General features: G+C 44.7%; 1 protein-coding gene across 1 annotated transcript in view; it reads right to left on the bottom strand.

Moving 5' to 3' along the window:
- The window catches only part of LOC148439541 (cholesterol 24-hydroxylase-like), a 55,970-nt gene that overhangs the window by 14,727 nt on the left and 16,459 nt on the right, over window positions 1-24,784 (bottom strand). The window contains exons 4-10 of the mRNA XM_088464617.1: window positions 24,295-24,365; window positions 22,314-22,400; window positions 20,775-20,913; window positions 14,895-15,005; window positions 5,503-5,659; window positions 3,440-3,502; window positions 1,964-2,036 (exon numbers count right to left, since the gene is read on the bottom strand). Coding sequence (XP_088320743.1) covers window positions 1,964-2,036; window positions 3,440-3,502; window positions 5,503-5,659; window positions 14,895-15,005; window positions 20,775-20,913; window positions 22,314-22,400; window positions 24,295-24,365 — 701 coding nt within the window. The remainder of the gene's footprint in view (window positions 1-1,963; window positions 2,037-3,439; window positions 3,503-5,502; window positions 5,660-14,894; window positions 15,006-20,774; window positions 20,914-22,313; window positions 22,401-24,294; window positions 24,366-24,784) is intronic.

The following is a 24,784-nucleotide window of genomic DNA, read 5'->3' as shown; positions in this document are numbered from 1 at the left end:
GTGGGTGGTGACCCACAGCTATACGAGCGTCCAGGAGGACGCTCCATTTTCATGGAGGGCGGCCCTCATTCAGAGCGTGCGCTCTGCTCAGAGCGTATGGCTCTGAATGAGGGCCTAAATTCTGTGGAGTTAAAGACCCAGCATCTCTAGTACACTTTGGGCTCTATTTATTAACATTATTTTTACTAAAATAAAGTGAAAAAGGGTGTTTTCACACCCTTTTCACATTATTTTAGTTTCACCTGTAGTTATTACAGGGCAATTGGAGTAGAATTAGTAAAATTCTACTCCAACCCCCAGTATCACTTATTTTTAGTAAAGCAGATCGCATTTCCCATAATTGTAATGGGAAATGTGATCCGACCAGAGTTACTAAAAATAAATTGTAAAAATATACCGGGGGAAGTCCTGTGATAATAACGCCACCTGGAGGTGGCGTTATCCAGGGTCTCCCCTGGTTACCGGGCTCCCACTCTGCTCTAACGGGGAGAGCAGAACCGGGAGCCGGTCCCAGTAATCAGCTGTGTGGTCTAAGCAGACCGCAAGCTGATTGCTGTAAAAAAAAGAAAAAAAAAATTGAAACATTTTTTTTTTTACTTACCTGAATCCAGGGACCGGTGATCGGGCCTCCGGTGATGGCTCCTCTCCGGTCAGCTGGTCTCCTACAGTGCACTGCTGCCAGGTCATCAGGTGATCGGGCCCCAGTGCAGTATGGGAGATCACCTGATCGGGAAGCCCGGAGAAGATCACCGGAGGCCAGGAGGATGCAGGTAAGTGTAATGAAGGGAGGGGGTGTCGCGGGGGGGGGGGGTCGCGGGGGTCCGCGATCGTGGGGGCAGGGCTTAGCATTGGTGGGGGGTAGCAGCGACGGTGGGTCGGCGCATGCGCGGGCTCTTAGTCGCGGTATTTTTTCCGAAAATACCGCGACTAGAGTGCGGATGGGATCCACAGGGACAGAGCTTTATCGCAAGCTCTGTCCCTGCAAGGGATTTATAGTAAATCCCTGTGATATTGCCTGAATTCGCAATGCGAATTCACTCGGTAATATCACACTACAATCTGCATTCAATATGCGGATTGTAGTAAATAGAGCCCTTTGAGTGGTGTTTCGCTGCGTCTGCGATGCAAATAAGAAGTAAGATGTATCCTCCAAATTCTCCCCCATGATCCCTCTATTTAATAACCCTGATTTCCCCCCGGGTGTTGCTAGTTCCGCTTTTTCTACATGGGGTGCAACGAGTTGGCCAGTTGGTGGTTGTGTGTTGTCTTTGCTTTAGTCAAATTTTTATTTGTTCCTCATATTTTGTTTGTATTAAACTGAATAATTTTTGGATATTGTTGTTATGTTTTGCAAACATTTTTATGATCAGTCTATGGTGTGTGGGGGTCTTATTTTGTATTTTGATGTACTGTCTGACTTTTTTTGTAATCTATTTTGAGAAAAACAATAAACATATTGCAAAAAAAGAAGCAAAATGAAAGAAAAAGACCTTAAACTACATCTCTTGGAGTGGCTCGGTCACGCTGCGTGTCTCACACCGTATATGGCTAAGTGTAGTGACACCAATATAGCAGAGCAGCTCTGCTATTTTGGGTTAGGGTTGATTGGTTAAGTTTTATTAATTTGTTTAGTTTACATATAAAAGCCCATTGTCGACATTCACAATGTAGACATTCTGGTAATGTAGACATTATATCAGTGTTGACATTGTGAAAGATGACAAATTACATGTCAACATTCTTAATGTCGACATAATATACACCAACATCTTGGCACCCTTTAGCCCGTACATCGATATCTTACATAAAGCCTATTGTAATTAATGCACATTAATTATATCTAATATTTCTGTATGACCCACGAGTCAGGATCGACTCGACTATTATTGCAGCTCGTCACAACTGTATAAGTGAGCGTGGATTCCTTTATTATAATAAAGTCTATTGTACTTGTTTGTCTCACTTTTCCAATATCTCCGGATTACGTGCCAGTTCCAGTACAGTAAATGATAACTGGTTAGCTGTTGTTTCTTGTCCTAAAAAGACAACAAATCCATATACAATTATAATAAATAACTGTTAATGTACTCATTATAGACATATAACAGTTTAGAGGTACACCCCTAACACATTACATATTAGAATTCAGAAGTCCACCTTTTCTCCGTCACTTGGCCACCGGTAGAATCATTTCATTGGAGCTCACGGATGGCGCATGATGTCATCCATGGGTTCCAATGGAAATGAAACACAAATGGAAATACACTCATAACTTGTATTTTCTATTTTGTCTCCTATTCTCTTACAGTATTTCCTTCTTTATGTTTATTAAATGTCTGCTTGCCAGCGATTGAGCGATTTATTAATGTAAGAATTTTTATCTTTGTGTGTTGTATAAACAAATTGTAAAATACTAGACCACGGGGGCCATTATTTGTTCTCAACATATGGAAATTGTGCAATAATGACTGCATAAGCGTCCTGGTGATAATTGAGCAAAGTTTGCTATTTCTTGGATATCCCTACAAGTGTTTTGACTGATGTCTAGTTGAATCTACAAAAGATAATACATAGATGTGCATGGTTTTTAAAGGATACGGAACGCAGGGGCGTATTAAGAGAATGGGGGGGCGTGCCTTCCCCGTCTGGGGCCGTCTCCTCTCGCCCCGGCAGACGGCAGCGCACTGACCGCACCAGTAGACTATGGGCCATACTTGTCGAGATTATTTTGCAGGAGGATCAGGGAGGGGGCTGGCCAGTCCGTCCAGCAGAGAGGGTGGGGGCAGGTTCAAGTAGGCGGAGCGGGGGCGTGCCAATGCGATCGTGTCAAAGTGGCTCCGCCCCCCCACTTTATAATGCCCATATTACTGGCATTATACAGCAGGGGCGGGACTACGATGACGTGATTCAGCACGAATTGCGTTATCGTACCCCCGGATCGCCCACTTTTGCGGTGGGCGCGGGGGTTTTCAGGGTGCCGGCGGCTATCCCGGGGGATTTGCCTAGTCTTGCGGGGTGTCGGGAGCGGCACCCGATTTTCGGGAGGCTCCCGACAGTCCCGGGAGAGTAGGAGAGTATGCTCTGGGCACTAGTCTGTGCCCAGAGTCTACTGTGCATGTGTGGGTCACCGGGAAAATGGCGCCACGTTGTGCGCTGTGCTAGGGAAAGAGAATGCCGCAGCAGCAGTCAGACCACTCTCTCTCCCTGCTTCATGTGCCGGTGGGGAGCAATCACACTCACTCGCCCCCTGAACACCAGTTCCCCCACACACGGCAGACACTGGCACCCCCTATTGTAATATATATACGAAAAAAGGAATTTGCCATCTATTCTCAATAAATAAAAACATGTTCCCCTAAAGCTTTTTTGTTTTTTTATCTTTCACTATATCAACCTTTTCATTTCTTGAAAATTATATTTAAAGGTTTGTTTTACAGACCTGCAATGAAGAAGGTGACAAAGTTATCCAGTAAATCCTCCATATCGCAGTTTTCCTCCTGAGCTGTAAAGAGAAGATACAATGATAAAACATTTGTCTGTACCGCAGAACATTGGTTGTCATCAGATATATCAGACTGATCACAGACACTTTTATCTGTTCCTAAAGGCTGACATGGAGGATCAGCAGCCGGTAGTGTCACATGCAAGAAGCCGTCAGCTGCTTTTCCTACACATCAATGGCAGACATTCCATGTGGGGGCATTATAAGCACTGGATGGGTGAAACGTCACTTATTTAGGGATTTACTGTAGGTTCCCCTAGCTATTGCCAACCAGTGCAACTGTCTAGGTCCCCTAATGGCAGCGCTGTCCATGAACATTTCCATTCATAAAGATTCACCATATTTTCTTTGTTAAAGCCTGATGACCAAAAACATGAGATTTCCTTAAACTCGCCAAGACGTATCTCTGAGCATCACAAATGTCTGCCAAATAGTGTCTATCTTAGAACGAGAACCTAAAATATTTTAAATTAAATTAGAACAAATTTGATAAAGGGTCAATGCCAAACTTATCTCTTTTTCCAGCTTACTAAACCCCAATATTGATAGCTTCACATGACAAGCATATTTTTCTCACTCCATTATGGAAACTCTTCCCACTTTATAGGACAATGTCCTTATGGTATCTGATAAAGTTTAAAAAGAAAAACCCACAAGAGATTGAGTTGCTGTAATGTAACTGGACCTCTACATGACAACCAATCCCCACAGTGTATTATCTGCACAGCATGTATGTCAAGCTATCAATCACTCTATGGGCTAAATAAAATAGCCTGCAAACTGCAGGCATTGGTGGGTACCTGGTCAGTCTGGATGATGTTTTAAAGTATCAATAATTTAAAAGGCAAAGCCAAGTACCCCTATGCTGGTAATGTAACTATGGGCCTAATTCAGAGCCGCTCGCAAAAAGCGAGCGCTCGCTCTGAATCAGGGCGGGCGCTTGTTTTGTTAAGTTGCGGCCTTCTGGCCGCTCGCATAGCTGTGGGTGACCACCCACAGCTTATGCGAATGGCCCGGTGATGGTCATAATGGTCAAGACCATCGCGACCATCGAGCTTGTGACGAGACCCTTACGGTAGGGTCTCGTGGCCGCATGCCCCAGTGGACTTCCTGCTCTAATAGAGCAGGAAGTCCACCTACTGACATCACGAGTGATATCAGTAGGACCGCCCACAAACGGCAGGCGTTCCTGTAGGAACACCTCCGTTTGCCCAGTCAACCCCCCTCCCCGCCTACAAAAACGAGACGAGCTGTTGATCAACATCAACAGCCACCCCGTTTGTTGCGAGCACCGGAGCGAGTGATTTTTGCACTCACTCCGGGACTCACGCACGCGCACGCCCATGTGTATGATGACCCTGGACATCCATCTTGTTGTTAATCCCTCTATGAAAAGGTTTGTGAAAATATGATAAAAAATTGTCAAACTAGGGGCAGAACAGTGCATAGTAAAACACTGTGGGGGCCTGACGGCGCCATTATAGCATCTTGGGACCCTTCTTTATTTGAAAAGAGCCCAGAGCCCGTGTTCATTAACTGTGCATGAGCCACTCAGAAGAGGACAGCACTGTGAGTGAAAGATTAGATTGTGTATGTCATCTATATAACTCTTCCAAAGGACCAAATTCACCCCAAAATGATTATTGATCCAAATCTGTTCTTCCTCTGACACACTCTTGAACTTGAATAAATTGATATAACTGGGGGACGAGTTTGGTCCCCTTTGAGGTACCTTGTTGCTGTAGGCAGCATTGGCCCTAAAACCACAGGTAATTATGATGGAGGATGTACTCTGTTTCTTATAGAATGAAGGTGGCTGGCATGGGATCATCACACTTTGTACATCCAGTATAATGTTTTCCTACAACGTGCAAGGTCATTTGCTAATTAAACCAGCAGAAACATAAATTGTTATCTTATGGCTTAATAATCATCCTGAGCTCTGCTACCAAGATGGATGTTGGCATTGAATGACAATCGTTAATATGAAGGGAACATACCTGCCCCTTTGAGAATTTGTGTGAGTATATCCACCGGAATCTCCACTCCATCCTCTATCGCCTTTTTCCGTCTTTCAATGCATTCTCTCCCTGTGTTCCTCAGCAGTATGACACTTTTCTGGACGTCTTTTATAAAGGTTTGGTTTCCCCATGAGTACTAGAAATAGGTTATATAGTAAATGTTCATATTGAATAACAGTTGCTGGGACTAGAGTTACTAGGTGAGGTGCAGCTGTAAGGTCACAGTTTCTATGTACTACACATCAATACAAGGAGGATGTATGCCGGGCTGTCTTAACAGTAGTGTGGGCCCCGGGCTAAGCAATGCACTGGGGCCCCTACCCACCCAAAATGTACAGTAAATGGTCAATAAAATTAAACCTTTAGATTTAGTAGTACTTTCAACAAAATCAGTTTAAATATATAAAAAAAAATGTTTTTAAATAATTGGCAAGAGACTGGATGTGGTGGCTGGCGCTACATTGCCTAAGATTGAAGTCTTCAGCCTAAGGCAATGTAGCGCCAGCCACCACATCCAGTCTCCAGTGATCCCAAAAAACTGAGGTCACTCCTCTCTTAATATCCAGCAATATTGTTGATAACTGGGTGCCCCCACCAGGGGTGAACGATGTAGCCGGAGACAGGAACCTGGCTATAGCACTTCCTTGCCTCCTAGAGCTTACATGACGCACCTTACTACTGCACTCTGCAGTGGTGGCTCACCTGTCAGAGGAGAGGAGAGGAGTCTCCTGTCCTGACTCTGAAGAGGCTGTGAGATACTGGGACGGATGATGACTGAGACGGACTGGACCTGGACGGATCCTCGAGGTACCAGTCCGGCTCCAGACACTGTGTGCCAGGTGGTGGGCAGAAGCGGAACAGTAGAAGGAGCCAGGGGCGGAGCTGCTGTGGCTCGCGCCTCCAATCAGCAGTCTTCTCTTTGACTGGCGTAGGTGGATACAGCGGAGCAACGGCATTGGTAGTGGGTCTGGGTGAGTACTTTTCAACAGCAGAGGAGCAGGAGGGGGGGGGGGGGTCCGCGGTCCGCTAGTCACCCATGGAACACAGTGGTGTTTTGAAAAAGAAAACTGGCCGCAGCTGCAGGGGGGCTGACGGGCCCCTTGATGCTTCGGACCCTTGGGCACCTGCCCAACAACCCCAATGGAAGAGACGGCCCTGGATGTATGTGTGTCACCCACTGCATAAGTGAAATATTGTATTCTATCTTATTCAGAGGTCTTAACACTGTAGCCATTTGCAGATTCAGTTTTGTTTTTTTAAAACTACTGTACATCACACCTATATATGGCCTGGGCTCATATCTTACTCTCAGCCCCAGATGCCATACAGCCTCTTTAGGCGTAGCCTTCAATGCCTCCTGCAGCGCACATTCACCACCACCACTACAGATTCCTAGTCCCGCAAAATTTGATGGGGATCCCAAAAGTTATCAGGGTTTCCTGAATCAGTGCTCAATACAGTTTGAGATACAGACTGCTAATTTCCCACCTGAAAGAACAAAGGTGGCTTATGTTATCTCCTTGCTAACTGGACAGACCTTGGCATGGGCATCCCCCCTGTGGGAAAGGAATGATGCACTAGTATATCATTTTACCATCTTATAAGCTTTGAAAAAAATATTCAACAAAACCAGACAAGTGACATGAGCTGCATCAGCTATTCTGCATCTGAAACAAGGGGCTCACACTACGCTGTGATGTTCAGAGCTGTTGCCTCTGAGCTTAGTTGGAACAATGAAGCTATGGTAGCCAAATTCCTACAGGGATTGTCAGGATGAAGTAAAGATGAGCTTGTGTCTAGAGTATTACTGTCATCTTTGGACAAGTTAATATCTCTGTGCATCAAGGTGGATCTCCGCCATAGGAAGAGAGCTCAAGAAAGAGAGCGGTCACATCACTTCAGTTTCAAGTTGGCCCCTTGGTTCACAGCCACTGTTGCAACCCCAGAAGAACCCATGCAAGTCGGGAAATCACGCCTTCCTGCTGAGTAAAGAGAAATGAGAATTTAAAACAAGCTGTGCTTATATTGTGGGGATCCAGGCCAAATTCTCACTAGTTGTCCCAAACTTCCAGGAAATGAGAAGTCCTAAATGATTATGTGCTGGTCAGATTAGGTATGGTTTAACACACCTCAGGTCACTATTGTGTCCTTACTGTTGGAAAAACTCTGAACCACTTGAGCCTTACTTAATTCTGTGCCGATGGTAACTTCATTATGGTCAAAAAAGTTCAAGAGTATGGGATTCCATGTGTGCCTCTGGGAACTCCTCTTTGTATAATTGGTGTGGATGGTGGTACCATTCCTATGGCTACCATTCATTATCAAAACCAGAGTCTAGTTGGCACTCTTCATACAGTACAAAGCAGATCTCCTTCTATGTGCTTCCAACGGACGAGAGTTAAATTATTCTGGTTCTCCCATGGTTATATCTGCCCACTCCATTTTTAGATTAGAACAAACCTCAGATTTTGACTTAGGGTCTCGCTGTCACCAAGAATACACCAATGGATAGAAACAGGGTGCTTTGTTCCACCAGCACAAAAAACCCTAAACACTTAAATTGTCATAGATAGTCACGTTGCTTAAAATGAATCAAACACAGTCCACTTTTCTTCCAGGGGCTGTATGTAGAAAAGTATTCCTTGCTTTGGAACAAAGCACCCTATTTCTATCCATTGGTGTATTGTTTATGTATAGGTGGTGGGGATCACCCACTGGTGTGTTTTGCCACTAGCAGCAGGTTGTGTGCGCAAGATAAACCTCACTCTTTTCTTTTGTGTTGTCACCAAAAATGTTTATCAAAAATCAGTGCAACCATTGCTCAAAATAATTCTCTGCCAGTTCCTTACCAAGCCTTCTGTGATGGGTTCAGTAAAAGAGCTGTGGAGATGCTGCCTGTCCATCGAGAATGGGATTGTCCCATCGATTTGTTACTATGGAAAATGTTACCTCATAGAAGAGTTTTCCCTCTGTCACTCCCTGAGACACAGGTGGTTAAATTATCACGTACATAAAGGAAAAGCTTAAACATGGGTTCATCATGGAATCCAAGTCACCAACAGGAGCTGGCCTATTTTTTTAAAAAAGAAGAATGGAGGCCTCAGTCCTTGTGTAGACTACCATGGTCTGAATGCCATCATCATCATCAAGGACTGATATCCCTTACCCTTAAACTCTAAACTTTTCGACAGGATTAAGGGAGCGAAAGTCTTTACCAAGCTAGATCTTCATGGGGCTTACAATCTAATTAGGGTCAGGACAGGAGAAGAGTGGAAGATGGCCTTCAACACTCGTCACACTCACAGACACTATGAGTATTTGACCATGCCTTTTGCATTAGGCAATGCACTCACCGTTTTTCAAAAGTATATGTATAACATTTTCCGAGACCTTATATATTAATATGTTGTGATCTATTTGGATGACAATCTGATATTCTCCAAAGATTTAACAAGTCATCACAAGCATGTATGTGAAGTTCTTTCCAGACTTCAAGAAAACCAGCTTTATTGTAAATTAGGAAAAATATACCTTTGAGCAAAAAGAAAGCATTTCCATGGTATCTCTGGTTCCTACCAACAGATGGACCCAGAGAAGCTTGCCGCATTGGTAACTGGCCCCATCCGACTGGTTTGAAAGCAATACAACATTTCTTGGAGTTCCGTAACTTCTACAGACAATTCAGAACTACTCGTCTAAAGCAACCCCATTACTGCACTCATCAGGAAAGGTCAAGATACTAGGGGTTGGCCTCCTGAAACTGAAGTAGCATTCTCTTGGTCTAAGCAGTGTTTCATTTCAGCACCCATCCTCAGACAACCCAACCGTGATCAGCCTTTCTTCCTTGGCGGTTGATACCTCTATGGTCAGTTTTGGGGCAGTGCTGTCACGAAAGAATACAGCAGGGAAGTGGTACCCTTGCATTTTCTTCTCTCACAAGTAAATATTAGCGATCAAACTGACCCTGTAAAAACGGCAATACACGTTAGAGGGTAAAAATTCCCAGTGACTGTCTTCACAGATCACAAGAACCTAATGTACCTCAAGACAGCTCACTGCCTAAACTACTGTCAGGCCAGATGGTCATTATTTTTTGATCGCATCAACCTGGTTATCACTTTCCGTCGAGGAAGTAAGAACATTAATGCTAATGCATTGTCTCATACATTTAGTCCCACAGAGGAGGAGGAGAGTCGTGACGATAAGCCAATATTGCATTCCACTTGCTTTTTGTAACCAAAAAAGTTTAGATTCCTTCTGGGAAAACATTTGTGACACCAGAGATACATTCGAAGTTATTCCAGTAGGCATATACATTACGTTTTTCCGGCCATGCGCGAGTGAAGAAGATGCTGGAACTCCTTCTTAGAGGTTATTGGTGGCTAACACTTTGTTGTGATAATAAGGTTGCACTAGTACCCCAAGGACATGGTTTCCAACTGAGGGGTACAGTTTACCTCCAAATTTTGGAGAGTGCTGTGTAAGTGTTTTCACATCAAACGGAGTCTCCGGCCCACCACCCCCAGAGTAATGGAGCGAGTAAACCAAGTGAAACCAGAAGACGTTAATTAGAGTTTACATTTCCATCAATCAGGATGATTAGGTCTCCATGTTACCATGGGCCGAATTTGCCCATAATCTCTTACATGAAACTTCTGGGTACTCTCCATTATTCATCCAATATGGTTTTCATTCTGCTTTACCTGAACTGCCAGCGTTTGTGGTATGGTGAAATATTTAATCCACATCTGAAGTAAAGAGGAATCTAAGTAAACCTTTTCTCAGTACAAATTCTTTTACGACAAGAAAAGAAAGAAAACTCCCCTATTAAAACATGGTGATAAGGTGTTACTGTAAACTCGGCATCTGCGGTTAAAGTTTCCTGCCATGAAGCTTGCTCCAAGATATATCAGTCCTTTCCAGATCCTTTAGGCAATTAACCTGGTGGCATTTTGACAGAAACTTCCAGGCACACTCAGGATACCAAATGTATGTCCTCAAACTTTTGGTTCTCAACCGATACTCGAAACCTTGCAACCTGCTTTCTCCATTTCAGGTGACCATAAGGGGGAATATGAAGTGAAAAAAATCTTGGACTCCAGAAATTCTTGAGGGTCTGTTCAATACCTGATTGACTGGAAGGGGTTTGGCTCCGAAAAAAAAATGCTGTTGGGTTAAAGCATCAGATGTCCATGCTCCTCATCTTCTACATAAATTTCACCAAAAGTTTCCCCAAAGCTCACTTACTGTGTCTGGCGGCGCTGGTCTTCCGGGGCTGCTGTGGTCCATTGGTGCCCGTCGTGGTGACAGTTTTAGCAGGCGCTCCCCTCCTGCCAGCTTCTCTCCCTGCTATGTGATGTACAACAGGCGGCCACGGCTCCCGTAGTGGTCTGTGCCGGAGTATTTGAAATTTAAAGTGGAATGCGTACCAAATGTGACGTTATGTGGGAAACCAAATTTTAACCTTCTCCCTATAAAAGGGAGTCTCTAAGCACTGAAAAGTTCCAGAGTATTAGGCTCAAAACCTCACTCCAGCATTTACTTGTGCTATGCACTGTGCATGCTATCTGACCTCGGCTACTCCATGTGACCTGATTCTGTTTAACCTCTGGAACTGCGCTTCGAGATGACTGGTTTTGACCATGGCTTCCCTGCTACTGCCTGTTCCCTGGTACCATGTTCTGACCCATTCTGACAACTATGCTTTTGCATGCTCCAGGGGTATAGTTCTGCCTCCAACGCCAGTGTCCACCAGCTCCTCAGTTAGGAACCCAGACAGAGGGCCGCGACCTATGCATCGGGCGCATCAGAGCCCAAACCCTCTTGCAAGGATCCCTGGTGAAAACCACCGGCACATTAGACTCCGCGGCTCTGTTCTGGGTATCTATGTACAGGTCAGCATCCACATTATCCTTCCATGAGTTGTGACAGTGTTTGTGAATGTTCTACCCGATCTCTAGTTTTTCTTGTGCAAACTCCTTGAATGCCTCATGCATAACTGCATTATCCAATATCTCTAAACTGTCTCTCTACTGGACCAATCTGAATTCTATTACACTGCAACTCTCATGGAAGCATCTAGTTATCTTTTTGGCTGCTAAATCCAAGGGAAGTTAAAGGTTTTGTTTGATACAGTTGATCATCCCTTCTCATACAAGTTCTCAGCCTCTCTGGTGTAACCGTCCCTTCTCCACCATGGTATCTCTACAACCTTTCCTTCAGCGCTGGGCCCCTTCTTTCTTGGTTACATGATCAACAGGCTTATTTTATTCAGTAATATCTCAATGCTGATACCTTTTTTTTTTTTACGTCCTTCCGTGAACCACACCATTTCCAGATATTATTCTGCTGACGCCTATATAATGTCACCCCCCTCCCTGAAACCTAATCTATCTATTACTACACTCTCTGTCCTCCCCTCCCTGGTTTACACTAAGACCCACATACCTGATATATCTATCTAGGTAAGTCTGTTGTTTTGGTGTTATATCTGAGTCTGTTTTATTTATCACTCTCTACATTTCAGTCCATGACAAAATCATTCCGCTGTCAATATCTGCTAAAGTTTTCTCTGACTTACTGATAAAAGACACACAATGTGTTAGCCAGAAGGTTGGTCTTAAGTCTATCTTATCGTTATCCTAATGTAGCTACAGTAGTAGGGATAACTGCAAACTATTCCCAAAGGAATCGGTATGTAATGCCGCCGGATGTGTTCCCGGCGGACGTAATACAGACGACGGAATCCCGAACAGTGAAGATCCCGACTGGGGCTGGTAAGTACTCCAACTCTCCCCTCCCCCCCTAACCGTCCCTTAATGGTGCCTAACCCTAAACTCTCCCCCCCCCTGGTGGTGCCTAACCATAATCCCCCTTCCCGCACCCTAAACCTAACCGTTCTGGTGGGGAGGCGCCTAACCCTAACCTCCCCCTTCCCCCCGGTGGTGCCTAACCATAATCCCCCCTTCCCGCACCCTAAAGCTAACCGTCCTGTGGGGGTGCCTAACCCTAACCTCCCCCTTCCCCCCGGTGGTGCCTAACCATAATCCCCCCTTCCCGCACCCTAAACCTAACCCTCCCATGGGGGTGCCTAACTCTAACCTCCCCCAGTGGCGTGGCTAACCCTTCCCCTAACCTAACCCCCCCGGGGGGTGTCTAACCCTAAGTCCCCCTGGGGGTGTCTAAAACTAACCCTCCCCCCGTCCCCCAGCTAACAGCTAACAGTACTCGCTCACCTTCGTTCGGGATGTCGGGCGTCGTGATTTAGATACCTATATTTAGTACTAGGTCGGACTTCCAGCGTCGGGATTCCGATGGCTGGCATTCCAGGAGGCGGTAAGTTAACCGCACACCATTCCCCAGCATACAAATACTTTAGGGTCTTACCATGGTGGAAGTGAAGTGAGCACAGAAAAAAAAAAGCTACATAAGATCACAAACCTTTCTTAGGATCCAATAAGGGGCTGATTCGGAGTCACCTGCAATGCCAATGTCTTGGAGTTCAGCGATTTTTTTACTACTGCGTGTGCACAAATAAAACCTTTAAAGACTTGCACAGAGTGTGTGTCCCTGGCCGTGTACACACAGAGGCACAGCTGTGACTGACACACTCAGTATCAGAAATGCATTGGGCGTTCCAGGGCTGACTTAGAGGTGGCCTCTTATGGGCGCGTCATGGTAGTGTCGTGGGTGTGCTGTTGAACTGGTTGCAAACTCTCAAGTTAGAGGTCAGATAGAGAATATGCACCTCGCATGGGGCTGATACAAGATTCGATGGTGCAACCAATGGTTTAGACTAAAGACGTACTAAGCAGTGTTGAAGCATCTGAAGACACTCAAAGTGGATGTCTTAGGGGTCTATGGACCTAAATCAGACCCGGACGCTAAGATGCGTTCGCACGCAGCCGCAGTGAGCGAATACATGTTAATCAAGCAAACTTACGCAAAGCTTATTAAAAAGCCACACACGCCCAGCCAAAGTCAAAAGCACCCACGTCTCTCTACGAACAAACAATCAGTCTCTCTCTCTCTCTCTGTCTCTCTCTCTCTGTCTCTCTCTCTCTGTCTCTCTCTCTGCGTGTGATCAATTTATTCCAGTAGTCGACTATTCCTGAGTTTTCTATTTTATACTTGAATTACACAATTTGTAATGTATTTTTTTTTAAAGGACCATGCTGTAAACTGTTAGGGCACTAAAATGTATTTGTTTCCTGTAAGCACATCACATTTAAAAACAATTCAGAGTACACAAAGTGAAATATAATTGTATTGGGCGAATATACACACACCTATACAGCTGTATGCAATCATTCAATGCAATGGGCAGCACCTGCACTGTGTATGCAACCATCGGTACATCGGGTACCATCGGAAGCGAATGCAGCACTTGAGGTTGACTATACTCGATCTCAAGCACTGCGAGCACTTCAGTGTGAAATACAGCCAGGTGACGTGTACTATGACGCTGCCTCTAAATTGTGCACGCCTCTGAAACGGCGTTGTGACGCTCAGACTCGCCTGCGTTCGCACCTCCACTCCCCCGTTTTTAATGGCCAGCCCCTGGCCATTAAACGGCTTCTCCTGTCACTCACTCTGCTAGGCAGTCTATGCGCAACGAACGAACGCTTACTGATCCTTCGCACTGGTTCGCGCACGCTCACTGCGCAGAATGTGAAAAATCGGCCTGCTACGAGCGAACGCTTCTTAGCGTTCGGGTATGAATCAGGTCCTATGTACTAAGCCATGGAGAGAGATAAAGTGGACGGAGATAAAGCACCAGTCATTCAACTGCTAACGGTCACTCTATAGGCTGTGTTTGAAAAATGATAGTCGGGAGCTGATTGGTTGGTACTTTATCTCCTTCCACTTTATCTCTCTTTACGGCTTAGTACATAGGGGTCTATTTACTAAGCAGTGTTAGGAGACAGAGTGAAAAGTGATAAGAAAGTGATGAGGTGCCAGCCAATCAGCTCCGAACTGTCATCTCACAGGCTATTTTTGAAAAATTACACTTGGGAGCTGATTGGCTGGCACCTTATCACTTTCTTATCACTTTTCACTCTGTCTCCTAACACTGCTTAGTAAATAGACCCCATAGACACCTAAGTCCTTGCATGGTCACCTTGAACACCAGGGGAACGGCTAATACTAGCATCAGCATAACGTGACAGGCGTGAGTACGGGAAAAGACCTTACAGTGGTCGCAGTAGCGCGCAATTCTGAATCAGCACCAAACTTTTAGACATATATCTGTGAATGATGAACCCCTTTGAAATATTATTTTAATGTAACTATAATGTTTTGTGTATCATAATGTGAATACAGTTTTAGATTTCCCATTACAAAAAAGATTTACTGTATAAAAGTGTCACCTTGAATAGAGGATTTCTCATTTCCACCAAAGCCTGCATAACCAGAGATATGGCTCGTGGAAACGGCGTCTGATCGTCCTCCAGAGCGTTCAGCTCCATCCCAAAGGCCACCTGGTAAAGAGAGATCCGTTATACTTGTCTGAGATATAATAAAATCCTATGTAACCTCTATTACAGAAATACTGTACAATCCCTCACTCACGTAATTATACAATCAAATGCATTACGGATACTGCCGTTATAAGTATCACAAAGAGCACAAGACTTCACAAAGACAGTAATAGTATATTAAAGACAATAATTTAGATAATAGTATTCAAAACCATAGTTAGCTAACATATGTCCATTGGGAATCAGTCACTGAAGCCAGTGGGCCCACTACTGTCTATTGGGAAACAGTCACCGAAGCCTGCTACTGTCTATTGGGAAAGAGACACTGAAGCCAGTGGGTCCACTACTGTCTATTGGGAAACAATCACTGAAGCCAGTGGGCCCACTACTGTCTATTGGGCAACAATCACTGAAGCCAGTGGGTCCACTACTGTCTATTGGGAAACAATCACTGAAGCAAGTGGGCCCACTACTGTCTATTGGGAAACAGTCACTGAAGCCAGTGGGCCCACTACTGTCCATTGGGAAACAGTCACTGAAGCCAGTGGGCCCACTACTATCTATTGGGAAACAATGACTGAAGCCAGTGGGCCCACTACTGTTTATTGGGCAACAATCACTGAAACAAGTGGGCCCACTACTGTCCATTGGGAAGCAGTCACTGAAGCCAGTGGGCCCACTACTGTCCATTGAAGACAGTTACATAAAAGAACTGAAACGTTACCATTTGGCTCACCTTCGTGCTTCCTCATATGGGTCCGTGAGTGCCGCACCTCCTGGTCTGTATTTCGCTATATTGTGGGGGCACCCGGCAAAGCTGCTTATATTTTCAATGAGTGCCGGTCCTGTGTTGTTTATATATATATATATATATATATATATATGTATATATACATACACACATATATCACCCTAAACCCTAACCCACCCCCCAGTGCCTAAACATAACCTCCCCGCACCCTAAACCTAACCTCCACCCCTAGTGCCTAACCCTAACCATCCCCCTTCCTGTACCCTAACCCTAACCCGCCCCCTAGTGCCTATCCTGACACTAACTCCCCCCGTCCTCTCCCTAACTCTGCTACTGGACCACCAACCTGAGGCACCCCTGCAAGTGTCCCACGGCGCACAGTTTGGGAACCACTGGCTTAGGCAGTTACTGTATACTTAACCCTGCAGATTCCCCGCTGCTGGTGATCCCTATTGGTACAGTGCAAGGCTCTCCAACTTATTGCAACTTGCTGATATTAAAAATTAATATGGTTCTTAGCGCATCAGATAAGTATGTACCATAAAAACACTCCTGCGCGTTTCCGTTGCCTTTTACCACTCTCAGCGGCTTCATCAGAAGAATGAATGGTGTCCCCCACTCACCCCTTTAAAAATGTAGTACTCTCCAAGAGCCCACTGTACCTCTAGTGACTTTACAAGTTTGTAACACTGGTAACCCCTTTCAGGAAGGCAAGTTCCCCTACTAGATCTTAGCAGGGATGTCCAGTCAGGGTAGGCATGGGAGGCAGAGCCTCATACTCCTGAGATATGATATAACAATGATTAGAATAATACAAAGAAGACATTTACAACTTATAAACATCTTCTTCGTTTATTCTAATAATTTTTATAGTTAGCACTCATCAGCTTCGTGCAGTTCCCTGGGACTGCAGGGAGACCAGAGATGAGGCAGCAACAGTTCAGCCTCGCTTCTGGGGGCGCGGCCACACCATGGGCAGTAGGCTGCACAGAAAGAGAGCTAATAGAGGCATGAGGGGCGTGTCTTGAGCACTGATGGACACCTTGGATCTGTCATGTGACCAGGAAGTGCGCTGCAGTGTTTAGATATTTAGATATTGGAGCTCAGCAGCAGCAAGAGAAGACACAGTGATGCAGGCAGGATAATCAATAGACACTGAAGCTTAGTGTAGTGAGGGAAGAGTGAGTAGGGGGTGAGACATACTCCCAGCACACAGACCCATCTCCATCAGCCATTGACCTCACCGCACGTCACTGGATCTTAGACTCTACATGTAAGTCAGTCATGGCCAATGGATAAAACTTGTGAATTCAACACAAATAATCTTTACAATTTTATTAAATTGCATGTTCACTATTGTATCCAACACTTCATAACAAATCATACATAACACTATTCTTCAATATGCTATACAGAACAATTTCTAGTACTTGCCAGGAACCAAATAATTTTAAGAATGTTTTCATACTGCAATATAATTTATTTCAGTACAATAAAATGTCTTAAATTATAAGCTCGTTGGTGCACATAAATTAGTCCCAGAGCCAGCAGAAGGTTGTATAACGCTCTGGATTGTTTGCATCTATATGATGTCAAAAGTATGTCATTGTGATTGACAGTGTGAAAAAGGCAACCTTTTGTACTTCTTTACATTTGTCAATATATATGCATATATAGCTATTTAAGTCATTTTATTTAATGTCAGTTTCCAGGCAGGTTATATCTTCCCGGGCCCGGTGTGATCCTCACATGTGACCATTACATATGTTTATAGTTTATCTCCTCTGATTTAAATATCACTATGTGTGATGCAACTAGTCTCTTCATATGTTCTATAGGCTGAACACAGGGACTGCAGCACTAGCTCTATAGACAGCCCCCTGGGAGCCTCAGACAGGTCTGCCCTCTTCCCCACCACTGGAGGCTGCCTCAGGGTCCTCCACCTTCTGTCTGCCTGCCGCGGCACTTAGTACCAACTCCGGCCGCGCCGATCCCACTACGGCTCCACTTCACACCGTCCTGGCTTCCTCAGGTAGGCAGAGCTGCACTGCATCCATCTTCCTCTCTGACCGTTACCTCAGATTCTTCCCCCGACTACATGCTGCTTGCTTCCATCTGTCGCATGTCTGATCACCTGACGCTACCCATGTGACCTCCTGAGCAAGCTGCCGGAAATTGTGGTCTGCCTGTGTAATGGCATCCACAGGTGTTGTAGCGCGATGCACGGTGTCGGGAGTAATAGAGGGGTATTTCACATGGACAAGCAAATACACTTCCGCCTCCATCCACACATGTACATTGGTGGTTCCAAAGCTCCATTTGGATTCAGTTGTGCGGCAGACCGATAGAATCCATATTCCCGTTGACATTGCCGTGGCATAGCAGCACGTGTACATACCAATAGACTATGATGTAATACAGTGTATTTCTTATTGCAAAGAAAAGAGAAATTAAATTAAATCCCTTTTTGTGGACTAAAAGTAGCATTTGTCATATGTAGCAGAGTTAAATATAAAAAAAAAATATATATTGAGATCGACTGTGTGAGGCGTATTAATAGGATGGGTACGGGATGCCGGAGCTCGGGATCCCAGTGGTCAGAGACTGCTGACCGGGGGACAAGGCTGGGAAGAGATGTGGCAGTCCTTCCACTACTGGTACTTGCTGAAGTAAGGCTGCAGGCAATAGTACTAAAACAGGTATAATGGACAGGGTACACCAGCAACGACAGATGATGGGTCTCAGGAATGTCTAGGGACTACGGTGCAGCTAGGACACAGACAAGGAGTGGCAGGACAATAATAACTAGCTGCTAGGCAGGAGAGACCGGGACTGTGGTATTGCAGGATATTAGATTGGACTAGACTAGACAAGACAGGACTGGCAAGGTACAGAGAAGGACAAGACAGGCAAGATACGGACAAGGACTTGCAAACGAGACACAGACAAGATACAATGATGAAACAAGAATACTGGCAGTAGTACAAACACAGTTCAAGGTGCGGCCTAGCAGGCCGAGGTGCGGCTAATGAGCTGAGATGGTAGCAGACTGAGACTTGAACTAACGAAGTGGCCTTGAGGATCAATGTGCGACTGAGACACCGATGCGACCTTGAGGGCCAAGGTGCAGCCTTGAGGGCCATGTACGACTGGAACACACTGATGCGGCTTTCAGGGGAGAGACGAAACAGGAACAAACAGAGCTGCCTTGAGGGCCGTGTGAAACTTGAACCAACCAATGCAGCCTTGAGGGCCGAGTTGCAGCTTTGAGAGCTGAGGAGTACTTGGCAAGATGCAGCCTAGTGGCCAAGGTGCAGCTTTGTGAGCTAAGATGTACTTGGCAAGATGCGGCCTGGGAGCCAAGATGCGGCTATGATAGCCGGGATGGACTTGACTAGGATGCAGCTAAGTCGCCGTGATGCTCAGTAGCCGCGGTGCAGCTACTGAACCATGATAGCACTAACAGTTCGAGGCCTAGCAGACCATAATGCAGGAACCAGACGGCAGACAGTAGATTAAGAACACTGCTGATAGAATAGCTGGGAATAAACTGACACGGCTAGATGCAGGAACCAAACAGCAGACAGGAGTACTCAGACGCGGCAGGAACATAAAGTGGAGAACCCTGCAGGTAGCATTAGCTGAATGCAGACTGACACGACTAGACAGGACTATGGTAAGATAATACAGCAGGGCTGAATACTGACAGGATCAGGATGCCATAATAGTAGAACTTGGAAGACCAGCAAGTCTTGTTACCTTACTTATTGAACCAACCTTGTACATAGGGGCATATTCAAATGGGCCTCGTGGTTTAGCAAGAAAAACACTTCGTGCCTGATTTTGGATTACCGCGGGTATGCGCGCTCCCGATACCCGTGGTTTCCAATAAAAAAAAAAGTGGTCACGGGGTTTTCAGAGCTGAAAACCCCGCGCCGCTAAATAAATAAATCCTCTTACCTGTTCCAAGGGTCTCCGGTGGCTCCCGCTGACCTCCCCCCCTCCATCTTCTCACTGGGAAGGGGGCTGCTGGGAGTTCCGGGGGCTGCTGGGAGGCTCCAGGGGCTGCTGGGAGGAGCAAGGGCTGCTGGGAGATGTAGTTCTCCCAGCGTCCCATTACGGAGGGGCATACTTACACTGGACACACACACATTCATGTACACACACACTTGCTAATAAACACTCACAAACACTGACATACTCAACGCTGCAGGAGACCAGGTCCCGACGCTGGATGCAGAAAACAGCACTTCGGAAGGTGAGTATTACTGACTAATTAAGCTGATTGGAAATTTCCAATTGCTTAATTAGTCATTAGGAGGGGTGCCGCCGGGGTCACAGAGCATTTCCAGACCATTTTCCTTAAAAATTGTGGATTTTAGGAAAAATTAGTCTTTGCTGGGAGATACGCACAAAAAAACCTCCCGGCGCTCAAAAAAATATAAAACTCCGATCCTAATTGAATAGCTAAAATCCCGCAACTGCAGAAAAACCCAGCGGGTGCTGGATTTTTGCTATTCTTGCCCCCAATTGAATATGCCCCATGGATGGCAGAAAACTCCTAACAAGGTGAGTCTTCAGTTCTGTTCTGGTACCATGAGCCCAGAAAACAAGTCACACAACAACGTATGAACCAGGGATACTCTCCCTCTCAATACTGCAAGGCTAGCCCCTCATGGTAACAGTTTGCTTGGTTAAACGGACTAAACTGATGGACCATTGTATAGTGTGTGACCCCCATCTTAAAATGAAATTAAAAATTCTCAAAATACATTTTACTCACTGGATTTTGGCCAGTTTGGAATGTACTCACTAAAATCTGGTTGGTCTGTGTAATTTGGTATTTTTAAAGCTCTGGTGGATTTCCATGTATGGTAATAGTTCCGGGCTAATGAGACATTTCTAGGGTATTCTGCAGTACCCTTCCAATAATTCCTGCCTCTGCCAGCACCAAATACTGATCAATACATCATTTATTAATTTAGAATTGAATATATAGAAACTATTCATCAAATGACCTTTGAAATGACATCCAGTGTGACCCTGCTCAGCAGACCGTGCATTCTAACATGACATTTCCCATCAGCCTTTTCTGTCAGCGTCTCCACCAGCTTCTCAGCTTTCTCATTGAAGGGCTCCATTAACCCAATCAGGTAGCTGGAAAATAATACATTCAATGTAAAAGAAATATCCAGACTCCTATATGGTACAACACAGCGCACAATATACTGATAGTCTGTCACTATATATGGAAAATAATCATTTCACTTACTGAATTTCAGGGTACTTTGGAAATTACAATAATTTAAATAGTTGTGATACCCCAAATTTGGCAAAGTGCTTTACCATTCTCCCTGTAGCCACAACTGCCAAAGAAAACTACATTCCCCACAATGCCCTAGAGTAATAGAGTACAGTAGTAACAAGCTAATGTTGAGAGATCCAAAGAGGCTGTGAAAACAGAGACAGGCTACTGTCTGAACCTACATACAAATTTGCAGTATATTACTGTTAGCGCCGATAGCAAAAGTCTTTCTATTTTGTATATACATACAGTATATGGCATTAATACTGCTACAGAGTTGGTACCATGTACAATATTCTTAAAACCAAGCACGGGCATGTTTCTTTTCGGGTTTATTTTTTGAACCTACAGTACTAGAGTCAAGCAGCAGGAAGCCGGGAACTTGTAGTGCTATAGCCAATTCCAAAATGTAAGTGTTCCTGTGTAAAGTGCCTGCTGAGCTAATCTTCCAGAATGAAAGTTTCATCCATATGATTTGGTGAGATCAAACCATCGGGTTATATACCACTTTGTGTAAGAGACATTACTGATAGTAAGTGCTGCAACACAGGTTTTACGGGCTCCAACGACCTCTAAGCGACCTGGGTTTCCAACATTCAAGTCTTAAAAGAGAGTTGCTGAATACAAGAGTCCAGGACATTAAATTAGGGCTCACCTATACAGAGTGCTAGAGCTGTAATTTATGTTTGACCTAGAGTATTACTGCATAGCAGTTTAGGTCTGTAGGATTGTTACAAAACTTATATTGATTTGCAAATAGTTAATTCATCTTTATCTGTAATTTACATAAAATATAATATTTAGAGTAAAGCATGATATGTGATATTGTGCCATACTGACCCTTTTTGCCATGGGAAACTGTATTATAATTTGTATACAAATAAGATCCTTCAAGTATCTTTCTAAGATAATTGATGTGTCCTACACTTCATATTCAAGGTCATCCATAACTAAAAATACTAAACTGGTTTTGCATTTACTGTGTCCTGGGGGGGGATCCTTGCCTCTCTGCTGTGGTGTGAGGAAAGGGAGAAAATCAACAGTATAACTGAGGATCAAGGACCAGAGCAAGAGTGAATTCCCTGTATCCCACTGCAGTTGGGTAACATCAGATATGTGATCCAGATCTCACAAAGTTACAGTACCTTCATCTTTTATCTGGGATACCACAGAGTCGGTGGCGATTCTACTTAAAGCACAGATGCATTATGAACATCATCCATCCAAAAAATGAAGGAATGAAGGAACTTACGTTCTACTAAATGCCGGGTCCATAATCCTTCTCTGTTTGTGCCAATGATCATAATCTCGATCCGTCACTAAACCTTTTCCCATGAACCTGGAATATGTTGCCAAAAGACATAAATATGCACAATATATATTTAATTATATAATTTGGATAACTCCTAAATAACCATTGTTATCTGACTGGACAGTCTATAGAATAGTATATTATTATTCCCAAAATTAAGTGAGACACCGATGAATGCAGACAAAGGGAGTTAGAGCTAATCATAATATAAGTGAAGCAATATGACACTGCCAGCAGAGTGTTTAAGGCAGCACCGAAAAGTCTAATAGCCTATATACTAGAGCAACAACACACAAATGCATACAAAACATGCTAGCCTGCTAACCTGGAATGTCCAGGTTACTCCCAAGTTTTGGGGAGCTTTCCCAACCTACTGGGAATGTGGACCACATGCCTGAATCTCACCCTCTTTCCTTGTGGAGTGGGTGTTGCCTTGACAATATAATCTGCTGTGAATTGCATTTTCCTGGCCCCGATCCACATTGCTCAATGAAATGATTTAGAAATTGGGTCATCATGCCCTTTAGCACTTACACTTTTGGGCCCCCATCAAGAATCTCCCAAAAAGTAGGCAAGTGTGACAAATTGTACTAATACTCATATACATATATACGTTACACCAGGGATTAAAGTGGGCTGGAACGGGTCACAACTGCGTTCCGTCTATTTGGAGATGGAACCAGTTCCTCCTCCACCGACCCACGTCAGCCTGGGGCCACAGGGAGGCTCCATTTGCCAGATGCCTGCTGAGAATTTGTTACCAGCGGGCGCCCGGCTCCCTCCCTGCAGCACCAGCGGCAGCTGGAGGCTGGAGCTCACTCTTGAGCTCCGGCTTCCAGCTCCCCCCATGGGCACTTTGGGAGCATTACTCAGGGGGCATTACTACAGGAGGCATTACTATTGGGGCACTACTATACGGGGCATTACTACAAGGGGCACCACTTCTGGGGGCACTGCATAAAGGGCACCACTAATGGGGGCACTGAATAAGGGGCATCACTACTAAGGGAACTGCATACGGGGCACCATTACTGGGGGCACTGCATAAGGCGCACCACTACTGTGGGCATTGCATAAGGGGCACTGCTACTGGGGGCACTGAATAAGGGGCACTACCACTGTGGGAACTGCATAAGGAGCACTAGCACTGTGGGCACTGCATAAGGGGCACTACCACTACTAAGGGCACTGCATAAGGGGCAGCACTTTAATGGCAGTGCATAAGGGCACTACTGCTGTGGGCATCATTTGTAAGGGGCACTACTGCTGTGGGCATTGTATAAGGGGCACAACTACTGTGGCCATTGTGTATAAGGGACACTGCTGTGTATCATACATTAATAAGGGACACTACTATGTGGTGTAATGTGGATCAGTGGTGAATCAAGATTGTGCTATTGTGGTGTCATTTGAATTGGGAATACTATTGTGTGACCACGCCCCTTTCTTTTGAGACCACGCCCACTTAAAAAAACCACCGAGGGTGAGGGGTGAGTTTCAGCACTTCTCTAGGACCACTTTAAGCACTGCATTACACTCATACAAATGTTACTTTATGTCCTAAGGAGGTTCCAGGCGGCACTGCTGCAGAGATTCTGGCAGTATGGTGCAGTTACAGGCACCCTGCTCACCAGATGCAGGACTGTGGGTCAGCGGCAGTGCCGCCCACAGAGAGCTGCGCTCTGTGCTGGACGTACTGCTCGCACACCCCTAGTTACGGCCCTGATCATTTATATCTTAATAATTTTTACATTTTAACTATATTACACATTTTGTTTTTATATATATGTTCATATGGTCATATATGTTGTACCCTGCGCTTTTATTTACTGTCTGCTCAATTTGACTCCCCCATTTGTCTCCCCCCCCTCCCCCCCACACACACACTTGTATAGTAGTAAAAAAGATGTCTGTTCCCTACCGGATTCCAAACATATTAAAGAGGAGATTGTAAAACCAATCCTTGTCGTATTTAGGAGACATCAGAAATTCCTACAGTCGGGTATTACACAAAAGAAAAGATAACAGCAAATATTATCAAACTGTAGAAAGATTTACAGTATCAATCAAAGTAATTTATTTGATTTTTGCCACAATATGTTACAATATCTTAAGTGTGTGTGTGTGTAGGTGTCTGTTGTGATCCATGGGTAGAACCTAGTTTTGTTGTTTGTTTTAGTACTGGTAACTTTACTGAAAATATTGTATAACATTACCTACAGGTTGTGTGTATAAGGAGTATATACAACATAAATGCATTCTGTGTTTAGATTTGGGTCCCATTCCCAAGATATTTCATTATAGTATTCAATTATTCCTAACTACGGAATATTCCGATATCCAAATTACCCCTGGTCCCCAAGCATTTGGATGTGGGAGACTCAACCTGGATTATGCCATGTGTATAATGT

The sequence above is a fragment of the Taudactylus pleione genome, unplaced genomic scaffold, assembly GCF_031769625.1.
Source record: "Taudactylus pleione unplaced genomic scaffold, aTauple2 ptg001720l, whole genome shotgun sequence".
NCBI lineage: Eukaryota > Metazoa > Chordata > Amphibia > Anura > Myobatrachidae > Taudactylus > Taudactylus pleione.
This window is presented reverse-complemented; position numbering and strand designations above follow the sequence as displayed.